General features: G+C 40.4%; 2 protein-coding genes across 2 annotated transcripts in view; both read left to right on the forward strand.

Annotated features, from left to right (window-relative positions):
- Window positions 1-520, forward strand: part of MORC1 (MORC family CW-type zinc finger 1) — a 140,944-nt gene extending 140,424 nt beyond the window's left edge. The window contains exon 27 of the mRNA XM_036242516.1: window positions 365-520. Within this exon, the coding sequence (XP_036098409.1) occupies window positions 365-520 (156 nt within the window). The remainder of the gene's footprint in view (window positions 1-364) is intronic.
- A 4,080-nt stretch (window positions 521-4,600) lies between these two features.
- The window catches only part of GUCA1C (guanylate cyclase activator 1C), a 34,052-nt gene continuing 13,322 nt past the window's right edge, over window positions 4,601-25,330 (forward strand). Inside the window, exons 1-3 of the mRNA XM_036242517.1 lie at window positions 4,601-4,916; window positions 20,193-20,342; window positions 24,795-24,882. Coding sequence (XP_036098410.1) covers window positions 4,713-4,916; window positions 20,193-20,342; window positions 24,795-24,882 — 442 coding nt within the window. The 5' untranslated portion in view covers window positions 4,601-4,712. The remainder of the gene's footprint in view (window positions 4,917-20,192; window positions 20,343-24,794; window positions 24,883-25,330) is intronic.

Here is a 25,330-nt window from a genome sequence, read left to right on the forward strand (position 1 = left end):
AAATGGAAGATGAGAGCCTATAACAGAGAAAGATGAGATGAGGATGGAAGAGAGGCTATAGGAATATGACAAGTAATTAAGTAGAAGGAAAAAAAAAAACACCAGTTACATTAACCTCCACTAAAGAAGAAAAAATGATCCAACTTTCGTTAGAATCTCACGTTAGATCTTTGTTAGAATCGCTTGCAAGCATAACATGAGCTGAAATGGGAAAACATTTTGAAAGGTTAAAAGCATTCTTCAAATGCAGGGCAGCTTGTGTTGTTACGGGAAACAGAGAGAAGACTGTTCAGAGGCCCCCCAGACGATAGGAATAAACCCTGTAACTTCTTTCCCTGCTGCGAGTGTTGGTTTTCTCTTCCAGGGAGGTCCAGGAGGAGACCTGGAGCAAATGGACAGTTATGTAGAAGCTTTGCTGAAAGAAGATCATCTCCTCTTGGGGAGCATTTTGAAGAAAGGGGCTGCAGGCACAGGACCTAGTTTCCCTTTGGAGAGCAGTCCAAGTACTTCTCAACACTAAAAGTCGGAAAAGACATTTCCTTTAAAGAAAAAGCTAGTAAGAAAAAGGGAAGTTCTTTTCAAAAAGCATTTCCTCTTGTTATTGTGAAGGTCGTCCTGTTTGACACTAAGACAATTGTATACTTTGGAGATAGAGAGTGATTTACAGTCGACAGATTTCCCAGTCCTATTCCCTAACTCTCTCTTTAGTTCTGTAATTCCCACATGAGCAACTAAGGAAGTTGGAAATGTCATTTAGGCTTAACTGTTGATTTTATTTAAAAGACTGTAAAGACTGGAAAACCGTGGTTTTCAAAGTCAGTATACACAGGACTACAGAATTACCTCTTCTTGAAACTTGTGTTGAAAAAGACAGACATTGTGCCTTTTCTCCAATACGGCCAACACTCAGGAAGCAGAAAACACAAATCCTCAAAAGACTTTGAGTTGCAGTATATATGATGATATTCTTACTGAGTTGTTGTAAAAGAGCAAATCTTCTTCTAAGTATAAGGTGGACAGTACACAAATGGAAGAGTTGTGTTTTTACATTTTCTTTGTTAACTGATTCTTTTGAGTTTATTTAGAATTGTCTGTACCTTTGGACAAAAACAATAAACATTTAATATTTATTTGTGGAATTGTATAATTTTAATTGTATATACATGCACAAAGTAGGAAATCCAGAACGTGTGATGTGGAATAGAAGCTAAGTCTTCACCCCTTGCCTGTCTTGAATGATTTAGTTACTCTCCTCAAGAGGCATGCTTATACCAGATCCTCCTGAATCCATTCAAGTCAATGGATTCTCTTGTTATTCTCTTGTCAATGGATCTTTACATTTCCCCATTCTTTTGGATTTACACACACACAACAGTGAATATTCTTTTAAATATGTTCATTTCACATAGGTGCAATTGTATCTGTTAAATGAATCTCAGAAGATGAATTGCTAGGTCAAAGGGCATGCACATTTTATTATTAACCAATATTGCCTAATAGCACTCCCTAAAAAGTTTATTAATATACAGCCCACATCAATGTATGAGTGTTTTTCCTGTTTCCTCACACCTTCACCTACCTAGTGAATTATCAATCTTTCTAGCTGATCAAATAGGGTATAAAGTGGTATATCCTTGTAGCTTTCACATATATTTTTTGTATCATAAGTAAGGTTGAGAATCTTGTAGTGTTTGAAATTCATTTGAATTTTTAAATTGAGCCTTTGTTCTTTTTCGATTGGGTGGCACTTTCTTACAGGTTTATAGGAACTATTTTCATATTAGGGACATTACCTTTTTTATATTATATATATTACAAACATTTGCTCATAGTTTTTCATTTAAAAAAATGTATGGTAGTTTTAGTCATACTATAGGATTTAAAAAATTTTTGGTTTAATTTTCTTTTGTTTTTGGCTTCTGGGCTTTATAGTCATATTTAGAGAGGGCTTTCCAATGCTAAACATAGAAAGTAATTTTACTTTGTTTTCTTATAACAGTTTTAATAATTATAGTGTTAAATCTTTGATTCAGCTAGAATTTATTTTGGAGTAAGGAGTAAGTTAAAAATCCAACTTGTGTGTGTTTCCAGAGAATCACAGTGTTATCCCAAAATTATTAATTAAATAATCAATCTTTTCCCCCACTGATCTGCAAGCCACCTTTATTGCATGTTAAATTCCTATTTACTTTGGGCCAAGTTCTAAAAAGCAAATTTCTATCATTTTTCATTGATTGTCCCATCTTTTCTTATGTCAGACCCATGTTGTTTGGGTAGGCTGGTCGGTAATTTTGTATCTCATAATTTTCCTGTGTCTGCTTGCATGTTTAATTCTCATTCAAACTTAGATTTAGTATTTTTAGTCACCACCCACCCTCAGATTTTATCTGTATTTTGTTGGGTTTGTGGTGATATTATTAAGACAGAGAGAATTGCCTTTTCTTAATATCATGTCTTTCTACCCAAGACCAAAGAAAATATGCCTTTTTATATGTTCAAGTCTTCATTGGTGCCCCATATTAGCATTTAAAATATTTCTTCAACTACATCTAGCACATTCTAGTTATATTTATTGAAATTAATTAGATTTATGCTTTGACCTGTTACAAATGAAGCCTTTTTCCCATTTTTTTTTTTTTCTGCCATTATCTTATAACTGGTTAGTGTTCTGTATAGCAAGACTCCTGACTTGTAGATGTCAATGTTGTATCCAATATAAGAATTCTCATACTATTTGTAATAATTGTATAGTTTTTCCCCTGTAATCATTATGCAGATTTTTTTTCTTTTTAAGTTTGATCTGGATCTCACGTGCTTGAATTCTTGACTTACCCAAACTTTTTCTTCCACAAGAGATTTTCTTGGTCCCTAGAAAACTTTCATTACCTTTCTTTGTCATCATCACTATCAGTTCTGCCTTTAATCTAAAAATTGGTGATTAATAAATGCTAATGGTGATAAGAAGTCCGAGCCTCTGAACATCCTTCTGGCAGACATTTAGAAAGAGTCTGAAGAGGGACTTTCTAGAGAATTGGTTTTGAAGATTCTAACAGGATATTCCTCATCTTTCCTGACTGAATAAATCCCTAGGGCTGAGTCCTTAATAGCTCCTCTACTCTAATGGTTTCAAGTAATACTACCAAATGAGTGTTCCAGATTTCTATTACCTTATTGAGCACTTGTTATATAACTCTAATTATGAAATTAAAATTTGCTATTGAAGATCTATAATGGTATGTTTCAAACAAAACTAATCATATTCACCCTGACCATCATCACTTCCTGTCCAGACAGTTCAGTTAAGGCCCCCTTGGCTCCAGTTCTTGAGGAATCTGGGGGTTTTATACAGATAATCAAGAAGAAGAAATAGGGACAAAGGCAGAGATCAGATTTATGAACTGAGTCAATATGGGAATTGGGGGGAAATGTGGAGTAAGGTTAGGAGAGAAGAAGCATGCTTAGAAACACATGACCCTACCTGGAAGTAATGTAATTCTTTCACTCCTGAGTATGGCTGGTGGCCAGAAGGCTTGAGGACCACATGAGCAATTCATTTCTGTGACTGTGGCATAGATACAGCTCTTAAGCCCATTCATTCTGTTCTCAAGGCCACTGCAGTTGGCTCAGGCAGGATCAGCTTGGGAACTGGGGTGGGGTAGAGCCAGCAGGCAGCGGGCATGGGTAGATGCAGACTGGAGAGGCAGAAAAGACAAAACAGCTAAAGAAAAGGGGGGGGGGGGCAAGAACAATGCCAGAAGACACCTTGAAATATGTTCCTTTGTCTGCAAACCACACTTTTCCACCTCCTACAGCTTCTTTTACTAACAATATGGTTATCTCTTACTCATTTCCCTCTCCTATACATAGACTTCCTTTCAATTTAACAATACTCTGAATGTATAATTTCCCCATGGTTTTAAAAAATGTTCTTCAGCCCTGGCCAGTTTGGCTCAGCGGTTAGAGCGTCGGCCAGCAGTCCAGAGAGACCCGGGTTCGGTTCCCGCTAAGGGCGCATACCTCGGTTGCAGTTTGTCTCTGGCCCTGGTCAGTCGTGCGGGTGGCAGCCACTCGATGTGTCCCTTTCCATCGATGTTTTTCTCTCTCTGTTCCTCTCTCTCCCTCCCACTCTACCCGAACAAAAAAATGGAAAAATGTCCTCGGATGAGGATAAAAAAAACAAACAAAAAATGTTCTTCATCTAAGTTTATCTTCACAATATTTAGGTGTGGAAAGGCAATTAGTCTTGTTACTATTTTACTGTTAGGGAAACTGAGACTGGAGAACTTAAGTTATGTTTCAGTGTGGTTATTAAGTGGCAAACAAAGCCCAGAACCCAGGCTTCCCGATTGCAACTCAGAGTCTTTGTGTTAGGTCCCACTATGTGACTCTGTAATGTAGGCAGGATTTATGGCTAACAATACAGCATGGATTACCCGCTTGAAATCACTGCTTCTGCCCATCCCAGAAAACTGTATCTCTGAGGAGCAAGTTAGCACAGTCCCATCAGTGAGTGGTAAATGGCCTAGTCTTAAAACTGCACAGATGAGTTAATCTCACTGGCTTTCTGTTCTTATTTAGCCTGTAGCTGTAAGAGGTTTAAAGTAGCTTTCTAAGGGCATGTGTTAGCCTCGAGTTTAGTGAAGACTGAGGGACTAAATACAGACAGACCCTACCTGAAAACGACCCGAGAAAAAGCTGTAGACTGAGTCACGATGGGAAACAGCGAATGTCTGGCTGATGGCCTGACAGCAGTTCCTGCTAAAGAGACCCACGTGTGGTACAGAAAATTTATGACGGAATACCCCTCCGGCCTGCAAACACTGCATGAATTTAAGACACTCTTGGGTCTGCAAGGTCTGAATCAAAAGGCCAATCAACACGTTGACCAAGTCTATAATACCTTTGACATGAACAAGGTAAGAACTTTCACTTTTCACTGGGATATGGTTCTGCATTTTGCCTTTTTAAAAATATAAATTAGCCTGAGGTAAAACATGTGCATCCCACTGAAAGGGGAGGTCTTCAGAGAACCCCCAGCTTGTGGGTAAGTGAGTTATTAAACACATTTAGCACTGGCAGCATGAAAATAATTGGGAACTAGCCTCTCTGCCCTTGGAAATGTTCTGCATGTAGGGAGTTATTTTAAAACCAAATTAAATCTCGGCATGGAATGCTAATGCTATCGTTTAAACAAATCTAATAACAGCAGATTGATTTACAAAGACTGTTTTCAAAGTGTTTAGTGCAATGGTGACATTTTATAGAAAAGCAAATTACAGAAATCTGCTTTTTAAAGTGTGATTGCATCTAGATTGGCAGATAAAATCAATACAAATTAGCCAACATATTGTTTGTGCTCAAATCAAAAGTTGGAATGCTTCATAATACATTTCCCCCCCTATATCTGACACATTTAATTTGGGGGGAAAACAAAACTATTTCCTTACCGTTTTAAATTCAGATAAATTTTAGTTTCTAAAGATTGTCAGCTATTTGTTCTGAATGTACTCACTCCTGAGGAGTTGCAGCACATTTAATATCATATCTTAGAAAAAATGTAAAGACGAGAAAAGAAAATACGGAATAGAAAAAATAAGACAACAAAAGTAATCTGAAATACTAGGCTAAAGTTCTTCCTGCCTGCTTTGCCTGGGACATTTCAGTTATGTTACCTGTAGATCTGTATATTTCAAAATGTTATTGATGCATCTACAATAAAAAGAAAGGGGAAACACTACTCATAGAAAAACAGATGACACTGGAAGGCTGTGCATTATAATAGGAGAGAAAGAAGGGATAATGAATTTACTACATGGAAACAACTGGTTGTCTACTAGGATGTATGGAATCCAGCACAGCCCTCTGAGCCCCTTTCCAAAGCCAAAGAGCTGATGACCTAAAAGAAGTTAATAGCTGAGAACTGGGGAAAATTAAACTTTTGCAAAATGAATGCTATTTTAGTCCTTGTAGCAATGATGGCAACAGATTTCTTTTAGGACATCATTGTCTTTTGTTCTTTGTTATCAGACGTGAATTAAGCACTGCCCATGTAGCATGACTGTGTTTTCCTCCTAAATTGTACTTAGCGTAGTTGCAAGCAGAGCTCAGCCTCCAAGGAGCTTACACATCAGTGGGGAAATGAGAAAGATTCTGTTTTTGTCGTTAACACTGAAATATGTTCTGGATGTACTACAGACTGTGCCACCCCAAATCCATATGTTAAAACCTAAACCCCACCAGATGGTGTTTAGAGGTGGGGGTCTTTGGGAGGTGATTAGGTCATGAGGGCAGAGCCTTCATGAATGGGATTAGTGCCCTTATAAAGAGACCCCCGGAGAGAGTTTTCTCACCCTTTTCCCCATGTGAAGACACAGTGGATGACAGTTATCAATGACCAAGGAAGTGGGCCCTCACTAGACAGAGACTCTGCCTGTGCCTGGATCTTGGACTTCCCAGCTTAGAGAACTGCTGTTTAAACTACCCAGTCTATGGTATTTTGTTACAGCAGCCGGAACTAAGACAGGAGACCATGCACAGGTTGCATGCTGTCTCCGTGTCTCTGTGTATGTGGGCATCTGTCAGGGCATGCTTGCCCTCTCTCGCCCTGTTTCACTCTTGGTGTGGCTGCGGCTGTCCCACTGTGCCTGGTCTAAGCAGCCTGTTCCACAGAGGAAGTCTGTTGTTCTAGACAGCAGCGTGTCAGGCTCTGACTGTACTCCTGAGAGGTTGGAAGATGAGCTACCATCAAATTCTTTAGTTTTCTCCAAAGGTGTCAATGTCATGTCCCAGGACAGCGATTTGGTTGTCAGCCCAATGTTTTCAAAAGCGCTGCGAACATCAGATCCCCTTCACGAGCAGGGACGTGAAAACAGTGCTGGGCAGATACAAGGCAGGGCTGTCAAAATGAAGCCGGCCATCAGGGAAGCAGGGCAGACAGCGTCCAGACAGGCAGCTGGGGCGTGTGCCACTGGAGTGAGAATCCTCTCCGTGACAGGCATGGGGTGGCCAAGCCCATCTCAGGAGCTTAATATAAGTGACTTGGAAGGTCTTCTGGTATTCGTGATTTATCATAGAGGTTTTATGTTCGCTTAGGAAGCAAGTGCACCAGACAGTGATGACAAATGCCATAAGGTGTGGGGATCTCAGCATAAAGACCAGTCATAAAATGAGAAGGGTAATGATTGTTCATTATCAAGTGATGGTAAAAAATGACATGCAATTATGCAAAGGAAAACAAAAAAGCCATAGATTTAATTAGATCAATAAAACTATCAGCTGCCCAGAATCCTGGAGGATTTACTCTCTGAGGAGCTCCTCCACAGTTTTAACTCTTCTGGGCAGAAGTCATTCTAAGATGCATTTCGTACTTTCCTGCCTCCTCAAAGTGCTGGTGAAACGTTTTCTCGATAGCACTCATTCTCATGAACATCAGCTGTTACACTTAGGAAACAGCACGAAGTACCCATGCCTATAGAAGTTGCTGGGGCTAAGTTTCCTAATGCTAACAATCCTGAAATTAAGTGCTATTGTTGGTAATTAAATAAAATAAGAGGGGAAGTGACAACTTGAATACCGTCACTTTTATATAAGCACTTTTTCCTTCCCATTCCTCTTTCCTCTCCATTTTATCTCATGTTTATACCAGAGATGGCCACTGTGTCTTTCAAATTCTTAGTTGGTGTGATCATCTCAAGGGAGATTTTAAATTTTATTTATTTATTATTATTTTAAAATTTTTATTGAATTTATTAGGGTGACATTGGTTAATAAAATTATATAGGTTTTAGGTGTACACTTCTGTAATACATAATCTGTATACTATATTGTGTGTTCACCACCCCAAGTCAAGTCTCCTGTCACCATTTATCCCCCCTTTACCCTCGTCTGCCTACCCCTCCCCATCTCTCCCTCTGGTAATCACCATATTGTTGTCTGTGTCTATGAGTTGTTTTGTTTGTTTATTTTTTGCTTAATTCCTTTGCCTATTTCACCCAGCTCCCTACCCTCTGACAGCTGCCAACCTATTATCTGTATCTAAGAGTTTGTTTCTATTTCATTAATTTGTTTATCTTGTTCACTTGATTCCACATATAAGTAAAATCATCTGGTATTTGTCTTTCTCTGACTGGCTTATTTCACTTAGCATAATACTTTCCAGGTCCAGCTATGCTGTTGCAAAAGGTAAGATTTGTTTCTTTTTTATAGCCAAGTAGTATTCCATTGTGTTAATGTACCACAGCTTTTTTATCCACTCATCTACTGATGGGCACTTGGGCTGCTTACAAATCTTGGCTCTTGTAAATAATGCTGCAATAGACACAGAGGTACATATATTCTTTTGAATTAATGTTTTGGGTTTCTTCAGATATATTCCCAAAAATGGAAACACTGGGTCATAAGGCAGTTACATTTTTAATTTTTTGAGGAAACTCAGTACTGTTTTCCACAGTGGCTGCATCAATCTTAGGTTTATTTTTAATGAGAATTTCAGCTCACATACTCAGGCATTGAAGAAATGTAACTGTAGTTTTCCATAACGAAGTTAATGTATATGTTTAGTCCCCATTTTACCCTCCACTTTCCAGGGCTGCATATAAACCCCAGGGGTACATCTAAACCTCAAGGTATTAATAGAGGTCAGAGGAGCATCTGTCCACACTGGTATTTGCTGAGACAGCATCACTTCTCATCTACTTCACTTAGAAGGCTGCTATCTTGCACAGCTAGGCCTCCTGGGTCCAAATTTCTGTCAGTTACTTTATACTCTTAGGCACAGAAGCCTTGTAGACTGGGTCTGGATGGTCTGACCAGCCACTCCTCACAGCCTTCCTCCCAAACTATATTAGGTTCAGGGGAGCTTTGTGAGTTTCTACCCAGTCAGTGAATCATACACGTTTCTGCTTTTACATCTGTCAACCCCACCTGGCATTTCTTTTTGTTGTTGTTGTTGTACGTGCCCCTAGCGGAAACCGAACCCAGGACTCAGGCCGACACTCAACTGCTGAGCCAAACTGGCCAGGGCCCACCTGGCATTCCTATCACCCACCCCCTCCAACTGTTCTGGGCCTTTCAAAGCAGTACCCTCCCCTTTCTCCTCCCCACCCCCCAGTGTCTTGTAACTCTGTCTTCCCTATTCCATCCCTCTCCAGCCTATGGAATCTTTATCAGTTTGGGGGAGCCAGGAGAAACTAGGAAACTGACTCTAATGTATGTACTCTTTGTTTATGGCATAGATTTTATGCTCTGAATCCTGGATGGCTTAAACTATTGAAACTCAAGAGCTAAGAATGAATATTTGATTTCTGCTTTTTTTTTTTTTTTTTTTTTTTTTTTTGCTGTGAAGGTAAGATGTCTTTACTGAAGGTGGGAGGGCTGGGTGACAGAGAGGATTGCCAGGAGCAAGGGTAGGCACATCCCTCTTACACCATATGACTGTCCCACAGCACTTACAGGTATGTATTGGGGACCTGAGGCATGGCGGAAGGAAGGAGGCACAAAGATGAACAGAAATTAGCCCCTTTCCTCAAAGGAGTTTAGAGTCTAGAAGGGTGACAAATGCCTTCTCAATAAATAAAAGGTAGTAAATAATCAAAGATTGAGAGGTCAAACAAAGCATTATACTAACTCTAGTTTCCAGTTCCAAATGGGTCTCAGGTATTACAGGCATGCCTTTAAACCCTGTTCAGTAATGTGACTGATGGCCCAGCCTCTTCCTAGACAGGCAGGCTGAACGGAAGGGCCAGGGGAAGTCTTCAGTGTCAACCCAGCAGGGTGGGTAACGGCAGAAAAATCACACTCAAATTTTGGAGGGGTGTGAGGATGAGGGTGAGGAAGCAGGTAGAAACATTATTTTCTATGCTCCCAAAGAGTTTAAGTTACTTGAGGATAAACATTATACCAAGATTAAATGCCAAAGAATAACATAAGGCTGTGTAACATAACACACTGCAGCATGCCTACTCAATTCAAGGTACGTTTATTAAAATCAGACAATGCCATGACAACTACATTGTAGAGTTAGTTAGGTAAAGGCTTCCTGGAGAAATTGAAGCTGCTGGGAATCTTGAATGAAGTGAGGAATTTGAATTATTACTAATAAAAGCTAACACACTGAACATTTCTGTATCGGTCACTGTTTTAAGGACATTAAGTTTATTATCTCACAGAATTCTCATAGCAATAATATAAGAGTGGGTACCATTTTTATCATCATCATTTTACAAATGAAGACACTGAGGTACTGACAGATTATCTAACTTGCCTAAAACTACACAGCAGAATTGGATTGCTGGAGGTCTGACTCCAAGGGCTAAACTCTACATTGTTGCGGTATTTCACCTTTGACAAAGGAGTTGAGGATTTAGGTGAAGAGACGAGCTCAAATTAAAGTACCAGATAGAATAAAGAAGGGAGTGGGGGACTTAACTAAGGCCAAGGGTTACTGCTAGAACATACCAGGACCACACGCTCCACCTATATCTTTTGCTCTATGCAGATGACCAGCCTATGGTCGGGGCTGCATTTATTCTTACATCATAGCAGAGAGATGAGGTGCTCAGAGCACCAAGATGCCAGTAGTGAGTGACTTGCTTGGAGAATCTCAGAGCAGAAAGTCAGCCCTGGGTCCTTCTGGCTCCTAATCTGTGTCCTTGCTCCTGATTTAGGTGTGAAGGTAAATGTATGGCCCTCAGGGCCACACCTAGGCATTTAGATTTTATCCAAACAAAGTGGCACTGTCAACCCTTAGGATCAAAAGTGCTCTAGGAATAATTATTTGCCAGGTGTGTACATGCAGGAGGGCAAGGATGAGGACTTTTCTAATGAGCAGAAATGGGATAATAAAAGCCTGATTGTCAGAGCAGTAGGAAGGGGGGTGGGGTGGGGGGGTTGGAGGAAAAACAAACCTAAAACACTTGTCCATAGATCTGCCTCTTGTAAGACCCCAAGATAAGGGAGGTAAAGTGGTTTCTCTGAATCTATGGGTTTAGAGCTCAACCCAGGAATGGAATGATGGTTTAGGGCAGAAAACCAGTTGTCAGAATTAATACATCTAAACACTAGGCTAAAACAAAACAGCCAAGGCAAATTCCCAGATTCTTTAAGTTAGCAGCCTCAGGCCACTTCTGAGAATCAAGAGGGAGGGGATGGCGAGTGAATTAAGCTGTTACAGAAAGAAAAGTGAGGATAAGTGGTAAACTGTGGGATTTAATACATGATTACTATAATGTACGTGATAGTTTTCCAGTGAATATCCTCACAAATCAAATCTTAGCTTTAACGTATCAGAAGTGCTGTTTTTATTTAAATTTTAAGTTGATTTTTAGAGAGAGAGGAAGGGAGAGGGGGAGACAGAAACATTGATGTGAGAGTGAAACATCAAGTGGCCTCCTCCTGCATGCCCCCTACTGGGGCTGAGCCCCAACCTGGGCATGTGCCCTGATGGGCAATCGAACTGGCAACCTTTTGATGCACAGGACAACTGAGCCACACTGGCCAGGGCAGTCCTTGCTATTTTTAGATGAGGCCTTCGGTGAATGTCTTGATCATCATGGGGACGGTGGCTGCGGAACCTCTGGAAGAGTAGTATGGCTGGGCTCCTGTCCCAGCTCTGACCCTACTGCTGTGTGCAACCTGGGACAAGGCTCATAACCCCTTCGTGTTAACGTCTTCAGTTCTAAAACTCAGGCAAGACCTATCCTGCCTACATGTCCCTGAGCTCACGTGAAATAATGCAGGAGGAAACTTGGAAAACAACATGCAATACAGCCCACAGAGGGATGATATCTTTCTCTGTAAAATGAAGATAACTCTGACCTCGGCCCTTGCAGGTTTCATAACAGTGAAGATTAACTCTACTTTTTATCACGTTCAAATTCTATTTCCAAATGAAAGATCGCCTGCAGGGGCAGGAGTTGCTTTCCCGCCATTTCTCATCTATAATCGATCTGAGTGCCTTAGACATTCATTTGTGCTGTTGGAGGCAATACAAGCCCCTTGCAAGGGTTGCCCGTCTCAGAATGGAATTAATTAAATGGGAATCGTTTTTAGAGTTTGACTGTTTCCGTAATCTAACTAGGATAGCTGCATGGGAGTTCCACCTCTCCTTGAAATTCAGAAATGACCTTTGGTTATCTGATCCCTTCACTTCTCTTTGTGTGAGAGCCATTAAAAATCGGAGCAGGCAAAAGATGTATGTGATTGTAAGAGAAACCCATTCATGTGTGCCTTTTACTGGTTTGGATTGGATTTTTTTTTTCTTAACTAATGTGATGTTTTTATGCTGTGTATGTAGTAACCCTCTGCACTATTTGTCATGAATACTTTTTCCAGTGTGCTCTTTCTGTATTTTAGCTTTTCACCACAAAGGAGTTCATCAGATTGAATTGTGTATGTTTTCTTTTTTGACTTCTGTTGCCTTGAGATGAACAAACTTGTCATCCTTTGAGAGCTCTAATACCGATTCTGTTTCTCATCCTTTGATATTTCTTAAGGTTTAATTAGAAGAAATTTCTTGCAGTGGGGGTAATTGGAGCAGCCAACCTGGATTTTCACTCGTGTGGTAGTTGCTCTGGGCATTAACCCCTGGCTGCTCTGCAGCCTGTAACTCTATGTCAGACTATCTGACCTGCAAGGGGACCACAGTTTGTGCTGCTATTCTTCAGACATGTTTCCTGGAAACAAGTGACCATCTCTTAGACTGTAAGCCACTGGGCTGCAGTCTCTTCAGGGAACGTCCAAGGCTACTGACTTCACAACCAGCAAGGCTGACACTCTCAGAAAACATTTGTTGGTGATTATTAAAACACCTCGTACTTGTTCAGCACTTTATAGTTTACAGAACATTTTTATATATATCATCAATTATTAACGCTTGGCTGAGCCTTTCACAGAATTTTACCTGTTAGAGACATCAACTGTGCCTACTGACATACATTTAAACATTAGTTGTTGTAACTCAAAATCTGTTGGAACTGTGCTTGTCAATTCTGGCTACATAGTAAGTAGAAGCACCTGAGGGTATTATTAAATATACCAGTGGCTGGGTCTCCACCTTAGTCCAGGGGAATCAAAGCAATGTTTTGTTTTGTTGGTTTTTAAGCTGCCAGGTAGTTGGAATGCACATTCAGATATGAGCACCACTGCTAGACCAGAAAGACCACAGTCAAAGTGGCAGAAAACTGGGTTCTAAGCCCATTTCTGCCACCAAAGAACTGTGTACCAAGGATACATACAAAAGTGGGACTTTGGGTCCAAAACTACTAATCCAGGAGCTGTTCCTTTGACTTTTTAAAAAAAAATCCACAGTCATATTAAAGGAACATGGTCTGGAAGCAAGTGATGCATGGTGTATTGCTGGTACACATACTCTACCATCCACTCCACTGTTTTCTATATCCTCTCTTCACCTCTCCTAGTCCTTAAAGAGCAAGGATCCAGGCTCTTTCATGGGAAATGCAATACCCTTAGGAGACAGGCAGATGGAATCTGGGTGAGGCTGGATCTTATTTTATCTGTAGCATGTCAGTTTAGGGAGACAGCTGTTTATAAGAGGAAACTCACACTGGCTACCTGAGGAAGTTCCTTGCGAAAGGCTCCGTTCACTCAGAAGTGATCAAGCTCGGACAATTGTCTTGCTTCCCCAAGTGCACTTGAGACTGGCTTCTAACTCGCAGTGGGGCAGTCACCTGCTGAGCTGGCTGCCTCCTGGGGGCAGATTCTAGGGGTCATGGCTTCCTGATATATCCAGGAAGCCTATTAATAAGCAAGAGCTTGTTTGGTAAATATGATGAGACGCCTTATGTCCCAGAATCCTCAATTTTGTACAGTCATGGTTAAGTCAAGAACAATAGTGTCTGATCTGCATAAAGATCACATTAGAGAACCAATTTACCAAGCCAGGTATATTTCTCATCTTACAGAGGGGAGTCTCTCCTCAGGACATTCCAGCAATTCTATGGCTGATGTATATTGTTGTTAATAGAACTACCTATAGGTGAAAATGGGCTAGGTCATATATGCTGAACATAACATTTCCCTTAAAAATTTTAAAAATTTACAAAAGTATTTAAAAAGTATTCACATGTATTTGTCATTATAGAGGCGGCCCTTATATTGTCTACTTTCTTTGCAGTTCCTAAAATGCAAATAAATATCACTGATAATTGTTGCTCAATCCTATAATGTGCTTATACCGGCTCTCTGGATTCCCTTACTTCTGACCATCTGAGTAACCGTTTTCAAACATACATTTCATTTCTTATATTGCTGCTGACCCACCACAGCTGGTAAAATGTCAATGAAAAGTGTCACTTGTGAAAAAAAGAAAACATCTAAATGTCTTCAGGTTAGGGGCTGTGATAATTCATCAATTTTTCACAGATAGTGATTCTGGGAGAAGTAGCAGAAAGTTAATGCTACAGGAGGAAGTGGTATTGATCTGGGGCTACAGTTTGGTGGGTTTTTGTTAGATTTGAATGATTTGTTTTCCTGAATAAGGGGGTCCACTAGAACAGGTTTTATCACTAGTTGTTGTAACAATCGTTTCTATTTCTATGGTCGTAGTGTTACGAGGCCCAGGAAACATGGTTCTTGGTCGGCACTATGTGAGGTCTGGTTAGGACTCTGAGCTCATGTGTGTCAAGTACAGTGCCTGGGACTATATGTGTAGCAAATATCACATTAACACCAACAACTGTCATTGTCATCATGATGATGATTTTAATTGTTATTATCAACAGTCCAGTCCATTTCTCATCTGCAAAATGAAGGACTGTTTCCAGAGTTTTAATTCTATGATTTGAATCCCTGAAATGAAGACAAGCTGCCCTAACAACATGACCCAGTTTATAAATTCATGGTTCCATCATTAGGACAAAACCCCAAAGCAGATGCCTGTTTCTGGGGGTCACTCAGGCAAACAGAGAGAGAGAGAGAGAGAGAGAGAGAGAGAGATGGCAGGACCGTATTGGATATATTGGATGATACCCACAGTGAGATTTTACCCAGGGATTTTACAGGGTGGGGGGAATGGAGGGGACAATGCTGAGCCAAAGCAAGAACCAGCTGCACAGCGAAGGAAGGCTGTAGATTTCTAGCCAAGAGCATGGGTGAAGACTAAGAACAACCTGTGCATCCTGGAGGCAGCTGGGTAAATTTCCTGGGAAAACTGTAGGCAGGGAGAGGTTGTCTGTGGGGTGGGAGAGGGGCTAAGGATTACAAAGTTGTCCAGAGGAGATGGCCACCAGAGACACCAGGGAGCAGGAGAGGGCAAGAGGAGAAAGAACAACTTTTGTCCTGCTGAGCCAGATGGCTGTGGGGGCAGCGTGAGGGAGGGCCTGGAAGCAGTAGCCCCAAGGGTCCTCTGGGCTCATGAGTCTCCCTGAGGCTAAGCAGCTTAGCACAGACAGGCCAGCTTTGCTTGGGCAGCACCAGGCATCAGGCAGCCAAGCTCCAAGGTGCAGCATCTCAGATGCTCTGAGTTCTCTTACTTGATGCAACTGTGTTGTTACCAAGTAGTTCCCATGCCAGAATCCAGAACAACATGCTGCACTGAACATGCCCCGTCTATTCAAGTCTATGGACACGACTTCCAGAACGAAAATGCAGTTGTCGTGAGTTTTGGAGACAATATTGGATGGTACAAAGAACAAACGTCTTAGAGTAAGGCTGGCTGGGTTTAAATCCTGGATTTTCCCACACCCTAGTTCTGTTACTTTAACAAGTTTTTATATAACTTCCCTGACAATCTGTTTCCTCTTCTCTAAAATAAGAAGAATAAGGCTACCTGGAAGGCAGCTGGTAGGAGGAAAGATAACGCATGGAAAGGGACTAGCACAATGCTCGGAACATGAGCTTTATTCCCTTTTAAAAATATAAATAGTAGCTCTTAAAGTCACTATTAATACAGTAATTATTTTCATTTGCATATAAGCTTTGTAAATTATTTTCATTTGCATATAAGCTTTATAAGTCAATTGTTCTGCCTGTACTTCAAACATATTATAACCTGAAAATAAAGGTGCTTCATGGCAGGGCAGGAACATTGCCCGGAGGCCCCATCTTCGCCTGTGGGTTTTCTGTTGGACGGAGGCACCGCAGGACCTTGCTTCCTTCTTTTTGTTATATTAGACTTCTGAGGTTTCATCTCCTTAATGGTAGAAAGAAAAAAACATTATATGTATTTTATACTTTCTTTATAGATGTAAAAACATGCATTTTCACATGGTTTAGAGACCACAAGAAGACTTAAATTTGAAATTTTCAGGTATATATGTTTTCCTTTCTCTTGTTTTAAACTCTTTCTACAAAATGACTTATATTAATGGAGCCAAATTCCCTTAGGAGCCTGAGAAACTATCATGCTTCCATATCTTGACCCCTGTTTCAGCTCTTCCTGTAGACCACTCCATCCTCAGAACGTAATGCGAGCTGACAGTTGTATGCATCCCCCCAACTCTCCCTTCCTGAGGCTCACTGGAATGGCTTTGTGTGGCCCGATCTGCAACCTCCCTCATCCTCTAAAGAGAATCCTGCCATTGCCACAATGATTTTGGGGGGCTTTTGTGATGCAGAATTCTGGGAAGAATTGGTGGAGTAAGAGGGCGAACTATTCTTGTGCTAGGCTGGCAGCGAAGGAACTGGGTACTGAAGACTGAGCCGCAGGTCTGTGTGGAACAGCAGGTGGAAGAGGAAGGTGATGTCGTGAAGAAATCCATACATTTTGTGCAACTCGTCTTTGTTCCAGAGATCAAAGTAAAGACTTGTTATTTTGAAATTAATGTTTGACTGCTGGACTGCATTTGTAGGATGAGGTCAGCTTTCTGAGCTATGTGGGGGATAATTTTTCTAATTAGTCTTACGAGGTTACATACATTCATGTAAAGATGAGTCACACAATAGCCACTTGGAGAGATCGCTAGATGATTGCATTGCTTACAGCAAAAGACGTGGGTAGGGAAAACAGCTTAGGTCCAGGGTTTCCGAGTCTTGGGATACCTTAGGCCTATCTGGGAGCATTTAAAAATACAGTCTTGCTTGGCCTGTGTAGCTCAGTAGTTGAGCATCGACCCAGGCACCAAGAGGTCGCAAGTTCGATTCCTGGTCAGGGCACACACCCAGGTTGTGGGCCAAATCCCCAGTTGGGGGCATGCAGGAGGTGACCAATCGATGTCCTCTCTCATCGATGTTTCTATCTCTCTCTCCCTCTCCTTTCCTCTCTCTCTAAAATCAATAAAGAAAAAGAAAAATTTTAAATACAGTCCTACACCCCATCCCAAGGAGTTTTGATAGTGTTTGGGGTTGGAAGTCAAGAATCTGCATATTCCATTGTCCTGACATGATTCTAATGCAGGCAGTTTGTGAATCCCACTCTGACATTTCCAGACAGTTTTGTGTACCCTGGGGACTCTTGTAGCCCAACTACAGAACTATGAACTAACAGTGTTTCTTTGGATAGCCCCGAAGGAAAGTTTGGGGGCATTCTCTATTACCTTCTTCCTAGTCACATTTGCAGGGACATCTCACCTTCTCTGTAACTCAGCCCTCATGCCCATCCTTGACATCTGTAGCTTAACTGAAGACAATAATTTTTCTTTTTCTGATTTACAGAATAAACATTTACCTAAATCCCTCTCCAACACTAACACAAGCTATTAAATCACACTCACTGGGGTCCTGTCACTAATGCAAATTTCTTTAAAATCTTAATGGAAAGATAATTAGAAAGAAGAGTTGGCTGCAGATCATAAGGAGCAGTTTGCTTGACTACATAACAAAATGCTGAAATGAAACCAGGAAATGTTTTACTTTCAGGAACTTTTGAAGAGGCTGCACTTGTCTAAAAAAAAAAAGGCTTCCTCACTCATAATCAACTTTGGCTGTAGATTAAGCAGGTTGTCCATTTAAAAACCATTCAATAGAAATATTTATGCTCATCTACTGGTAGGTTTTCCCCTGAGCTTTCAGAGCCTGAATTAGAAGGTGCTAGGGCCACCCATCCTCTGTGTCTAAAGATAAAATATCAACTGTCCTAAAGGTCACACTGCTCCATCTAGCCTGTTGCCATCCATCATGCAGGTGCCACCGAAAACGGTGGTCAATGATGCGGGACTCGAAAAATGAAACAAACCATCATAAAATATCAGGCTTTTATGGGAACACTGGAGGATCAACTTTTTATAACAAGCCAGCTCAGTCTGCACAGGGAGGCTGCTTCTGTGACCTCCGGTAAACCTGCACAGTAACTGCCCAGGAAACAGTTGTGTTGATTGGTCAGCACCAAAGACACAGTAAGAAGACCTGGGAGCAGATGTGCCCCTAGCTGGAAACTGTCCACCCAGGTTACATCCTCTGCACCTGCAGGTCCTGTTTCCAAAAATAATGGTCATGTTCTGCCAAATCTGGAGATGAGATCTTTTAATGTCATTGTAAATAAATTTCAACTCTATAAAAACATTTTTTTTTTTCTGCCTCAGCCATAGCTCTGCTAGGGATTAATAAGATGGTAGTAACAAGCAATAGGAAAGGTGATGGAGAAAAGATAAAACCACTTTGCATTTTGTATACTTGAGCAAACTTCCTTTAGGAGACTCATTTAACCAGGCTCCAATCTCTTAGCAGAAGTTATCTCCTAAGAACTGTTAAAGTTATTGATGGGGTAAAGATGCCTAAATTGTAAAATGTAAAACTCTAATACCCCAATGTAGTGAAATGATTTTTAAATATTTGCTGCTTCTTTTTTCATATGTTTTATTGACTTTTTTTTGAGAGAGAGAGAGAGCTAGAGAGAGAGAGACGAGAGAGGTAGAAACATTGATGTGAGAGAAAAACATCTATCAATCAGCTGCCTCCTGCATGCCCCCTACTGGGGATCAAGCCCACAACACAGGCAGGTGCTCTGACCAGGAATCGAATCGGCTACTTCTTGGTCCATGGGTTGATGCTCAACCACTGAATTATACTGGATGGGCTGCTTCTTTGTTTTTATATATTTTTTACTGCAGAGGTAAAACATTCACATTGTGAAGAAAATTAAAAAATGTAATACATTTAGAAGATAATGTTATAGTGATTAGCACATTGACTTCCGATATCAGAGATGCTGTCATTGTATTTTTTTTAAAAAAGACCCACTGACCAACCAAACGGGCTCTGCTTTACATCCAGAATTACTGGTGATTTCTCAGTTGCTTTTCTTAGAGACTTGGTGGAGCTAGACACAAAAGGTTGTAGGCTCAAAGCAAACACAAATCACTTTACAGTCCAATAAGTAGTCTAAAGCCCTTCATTTCCAAGGGAAAGGGGTACTTTATGTCACATCCCACTTTGTAAATAAGACTTGACATTCCAAATATTCCAAAGAGAATGCAGCTGACAGCGTGTATGGACTGGGTATGCTGCCATCAGCATCTGAACTCACGGAAAAATAGCAGAGTGACTCACACACCCAGAGCTGGCCACCTCTCTTAAGATAGTTGAACATTTGGCTGAACAAAGTTTGAAGTGTATGGTTCTTGAGAATGACACAAACGGTGCGTTTGTGTTTTTTTTCAACTGAGGATATTTTATCAGTTTAAAACAGGATAGAGAAACTAAGATTTCAACCCTTAATCTTTTCTGATTGACTAATATGACAAACTCTTAATAGAATAAAGAAGCTCATAAGTTTAGCAGTCCCTAAAGAGCAACCAGTTTCTCTTAAACAGAGTGCAGAATTTAGCTACTTGAGATGCTTTCCTTTTATTAAAAATTAGTGCCTGGTCTTCTCCCTGAGTGGACGGCAAACCTGAAGATGGTGAGAAGAGAACACCACAGGTGCTCCGTGGTGAGAATTCAGCCTTCCGTCATGGCTTCTTAGAGCCATTCATTTTTAGGAATAAGAAGTAGAGATTTTCTCCAAAGAGGTACTTAACTATATATTTAAAGTTACTTGTGTTTTTTTTATACTCATTTTTATACACATATTCATCTATATCTATATCTATATCTATATCTATATCTATATCTATATATATATCTGTATATAGATATATATATATTTTTTTAAAAAACAAAACACCAGGAAAAAGTTTAATGCTAAATTCCTGTGGGTTGTATTAAATTGTACTAAAGGTCCCATTCATGAACGATGATTTCCCAAGTAAAAAATAATTGTACTCAATCATTTATTTATCTTTCCACCTTGCTTTCCTTAGGATGGATTTATTGACTTTTTAGAGTTTATCGCTGCTGTAAATCTAGTTGTACGAGGAAAAGTGGAGCAAAAATTAAAGTGGTATTTTAAGCTGTATGATGCTGATGGAAATGGTTCTATTGACAAAAAGGAACTACTGAACATCTTCATGGTAAGCAAAGTAGTAAAATACCCTTTGCAGGATGTTATATAATTAATTCCGTCTTCCTCCCTATGGAGTTGGTGACAGGTCTCTGAGCGCTTGGCTCTTCTTGGGATATACTTTTGGAATTGGTGAAACAATATGTTTCAATGTCTTGTTGGTTACTGAGTGTACAACTGCCAATCATTTTTTTCTACGTAGTCCACTCTGAAGTTCACAAGTTAGCAGGGTATTGAGATAAAAAAATGAAATAAACATGATGTTCTAAAACAACTTATTTTTTTTCTCTGCCTTGGTGCAGAGAGTCTTGCAAGAAGCAACTGAAATAGAAGATGGCTTGTATAACAAGAGACATGGACTGAGAATAAAGTACCTGAAGACTAATCTGTCTGGGAGCCAGACTAAAGTATTTCTAATAGAGTTCAAGAATCCCCAATCCTTTCCATCTCTAAAGTTCAATAAGTCTTTTTATAAATCTCACCCCCTGTAGCAATGGAGTGGGGATAGTCATTATCATTGTATGAGATAAAATAGATTTCAGAATATAGGGTGAAAAAGTAAGAGACTGCACTTAAATGAAGATATAAAGTAAAATAAACATTATAAAGGTAAGATACTGAATTTATAACAGAATTAGTTAGAATCAAATGTCTTATAAATAATCTGGTCTAAATTCTTTCATTTATAAATGAGGGAATGGGGTTGCAAACATAATTGATAATTGAAGTATCAGTAAAAATGCAAAAAAAATATGTGTAGAACTACAATTTTAGTGAAATACCTCAAATAGACAAAGTTGTTAAAATTAAAACTTTTAGCAAATGTAGAGCTAATTAACATACGGAAATAATTCAAAAGTATGATAATACTAATATTGCTTCCACTTTAATCTCACATAGATCATCCACAAAAAAGTATTAAAAAGCACTCTGCAGTCAAACTTCGTAAGCATTAAATTCAGAAATTCTGCATGCATGCTACAGGTCACAACACAAAATGAAGAAAACAAAACGTTCTATAAAGAGTGCCAAACCCCACATGAATTTGAAAATATCTCCTTAAATATATACACTCAGACTTATTTGAAAAGCGCTGAACACCTAACACAGCATGCAAACGTGCGGGAAGCCTCTGACGCAGTGCTCAGAGCGGGGTAGGGTCTGTGCATAAGGACTCAGGCCTTTGAAATTGAGGACAGAATTTTGCCTGTGTGTTGTCCATTTCGGGGGGAGGGAAGGGGTCATCAGAGTTCAAAAAAAATTAGGAAAAACAAAAAGATAAAAGTAGTTTTGTCTAAATCTTATGAGAAGATGCACATAGATTTTTATTAATTAAAATTTGTAACTTAGTCAAGGAAAGAGAAATATTAAGTAGCTAATTCAGTTTTTCATGAAAATGTTTAGAAAGAGGACAAAAAGAAAGGGAAAGTAAAATAATAAAAGCAAAGACCAGACATTACTCTTTTTTTAAAATCCTCACCCAAGGATATGTTTCCATTTATCTTCAGATAGAATGGGAAGGGGAGAAGGAGAGAGAGAGAGAGAGAGAGAGAGAGAGAGAGAGAGAGAGAGAAAGAGACATCCATGTGAGGCAGACACATCAATCGGTTGCCTCCCACACAACCCTGACCAGGGCTGGGGACCGAACTGCAACTGAGGTATGTGCCCTTGACTTGAATCAAACCTGCGACCCTTTGGTCTGCAGGCTGACACTCTAACTGCTGGGCCAAACCGACCAGAGTGAGCAGACATTAGTTTAATAATCAGATATGATTTGTCTTCAATTAACTCAATAAAGATTATAACAATAAGATGTGTTTCTGGTAAGGAGACTATAAGAATACCCTTACCCGCTGCAGGGGGAGTGTAGATGAATAAAACATTCTTGGAAATTTGATAATCTGCATTAAGACACTACACTTTTATTTTGGAGTCAACATTACTTACTTTAGGTCAGGAAAAAGAATCATTAATGTCATAAAGATAGAAGTTCTATTATTTACATCACAGAACCATTTAAGATAGTAAAAATACAAAACAACCTAAAAGAGAAAATATTTTAAATAATTTAATGCAATGGAATGTGTACGTATAAAAAAATTTGTGGTCTACAAACATACTTTCTATATTATGACAAAAACCCTCAGCAGTGTAAAGAATAATACATACCATATACTATAAGTTCTCTCAACACGTGATATCAAGATGTTAAAATGGAATTCAGCCCAGGCGTTGAGAGGTCTGAAGGAAGTACTAGATTATAGTCAGAATTTACAAAGGAAGTAGTTACATCTTAATCTCACTTTAAGGGTATAAAATGGTCAAGAGAAGGGTTTGTGAGAAGGATTATAGGAAAGGATTTCTTGGGTAAGAGTCCTCAAGTCAACAGCATGGGGATGTGAAGGAGACCCTGTGATGTGAATGTCCCCTACAGTTTCAGAACACAGTGTTCAGTGTTTGAGCCATACCTGAAAAATCCAAAAAGGTGCACATGACGCAGAGTTAGAGGTGTGAAGTTTCGGAAATGCCTGCATTGCTAGAATTTGTTGTCGTGAAGGACACCTGGGTTTCTCCAGGGATCAGATATGGGCACTGGGAGAGGCACGCTGTCATAGAGCTTCTTGCATCTCATCCAGCTTGAGCCCCTTGGAGAAGTGGGGGGAATCTCAGAAGAAGGCAGCTGGATATTGATCTAGAAAATGGTTCTCAACCAGGAGCGACGCCAGGCTCCTCCTCCCATGGAGACATTTGGCAATGCCACGGGGTCTTTTGGTTGTCAACTGGGAAGCTAGGGAGGGTGTGGTGCTGCCGCCATTTATTGTGTGGAGAGCAGGGCTGCTGTTCAACATGATGCAAAGCAGGGGGGAATCCTGAACAAGGAAGAATCGTCTAGTCCAAAGTGTCAATTTCATGAGAGTTGAGAAACCCAGACCAGGAGGCTGTCGAGGAGCTAGCTCAAAGGATCATCTGGAATCAAAACGCTTTATGTTTAGAGAATTGCAAGAGAGAGTCTCAATGATAAAAAGGAGGTGGGGTTCCTCAGAGAAAGAGTGGACTTTAGACATCCGCCACCCAGAGGGCTCTGAAGCTGGGTGATCACCACAGGACCCGGTCAGAGCTCTGCGGCTTGCATTTGTCTCATGCCTCCTCCTGCTTCCACTCAGAGCCGTGAGAGAAATGCTTAGCAGAATGCAGGAGAGAGAGCACACGCCCCGTGAGGAGGGACGCAAGGACACAAACCACCCGGCTTCTCTTACAGGAAGGAGAGGGAAGACACAGCACACTGACAGTTCCCTCCACAATATTATCCCCTCAAGCTTTGTCACCTTCCAATCAACGCTTCACTCTCATGTTGCCAGGGCATGGGTGGTGGACAAATCCTAGACATTTTATCATTTTTTATTATGACTCATGCATGAGATCTAGTATCACCTGAGGATGTGGGACTACTAGAGGCCTAGCCACATTTTCTAGGCTTTGGGGGTCTCTGCCAAGGTACTTGGAAATACCCTAAAAACTTCATCTAAGATGTTCCATAGATGTGACCATGACTCTAAGTATGACCTTGTATTTAACTGTGAGGCCTCGACTTGCTGAAGCCACAGAGTGGTGCTTGGCCACTGTGGATTATGATCAGTCCTGGATTCAGAACCAATGGCGCACAAGAGAGAGTCATATTTAAGCCCGTGTCCTCTGATTAAAATATTTTTCTAAAACTTCCTTGATGTTCAACCAAGATACTTGTGTTCAAATTCCAGATGAATAACTTATTTTGTGTGTCTCTCTCTTTCATTGGATTATGAATTTCCATGTCAAACATGGGTCATTTAATTTAATCCCCTGGGGCAGGGAGTGGAGGTGTGGGGGTGCAATCTTCCCCCAGGAAAGCTGGAAATGTCACTTTCCCTGAGTGCCGACAGTTTCACGATGAAAAGGTGCCACAGTGTGCTGGAGGAATCCAGTGTCCTGCCAAGGCACACCTGTCTGTCTCCCCAGTCCAATACTTTATAAAAGGGGAGAATGGATCACAGGTACTAGTGTCAGAAGCCAGAAAGGAAGCCTTAGATACTTATAGGTCATCCTTTTATGTTCATTCACAAGCTCAAAGATAACAGGTCGGAAATGGAAAATGTTATCTGTTTTCTGGGTCTGTAATTGTTATGACAGTGACCACCACAAATGTTTTTCTCCAATGGGCTCTTGGCATCTTCTGTGACCTAATATGTTGAATGGATCCCTGTGTGATGTACGGAATTGAACTTCAGACTGTACTCAGTTCATTTCACTTCCAAGCCTCATTACTCAGAACTGACATACAGTCTTTTCATTTTTCACAATTAGAATAGGTTGGGTAGCAAAACTGACATGCACACATACAATTCTGCCACATTGGGGTGGAAATGTCACATAATGTGTTCACTTCCGGCAAAGTTGAACTCCCTGATTTAATTTCTCTTTGCAGAATGTACAAGCCCTCAATGGCCAGCAAACTCCGAGTCCTGAAGAATTCACCGACTTGGTGTTTCATAAGGTTGATATAAACCACGATGGTAAGACAGCTACTCTCTCCTCAGGCTCAGTCTTCTTATAAAGCAGGAGATCGTGGTGGCAGCCATTTAGACAAAAGCATAACGCTTTTAAGAGATCCCTAGTTGTGATATCAGTTGAGCCACAGAATTTGACCAGTCTAATGTTTTCCAGTTGTCACAATTCAAGTGAGCAAGTATTTATTGACCATATTTATAGTCAATGTATGGTGTTTGAGACTCTAGGATGAAGACTAAAGGGAGATACCAGGAAAGAAAAGCAGGAGATTATATGATGAAGGAACCTCTGCTGTTGACTCTGGGACATATTTGAGTCATTATTTCCTCTCTACTAGAGGATTCTCATCACCTTACAAATAAACTTTAGTCTTCCTTACTGAAGAAACCCTTCACTTATGCTATCTTCTTCTATTATCAATTTTTGTGTCTTCCCTTTGGCTACACATTTCTG

This window comes from Molossus molossus, unplaced genomic scaffold (assembly GCF_014108415.1).
Source record: "Molossus molossus isolate mMolMol1 unplaced genomic scaffold, mMolMol1.p scaffold_m16_p_5, whole genome shotgun sequence".
NCBI classification, from domain to species: domain Eukaryota; kingdom Metazoa; phylum Chordata; class Mammalia; order Chiroptera; family Molossidae; genus Molossus; species Molossus molossus.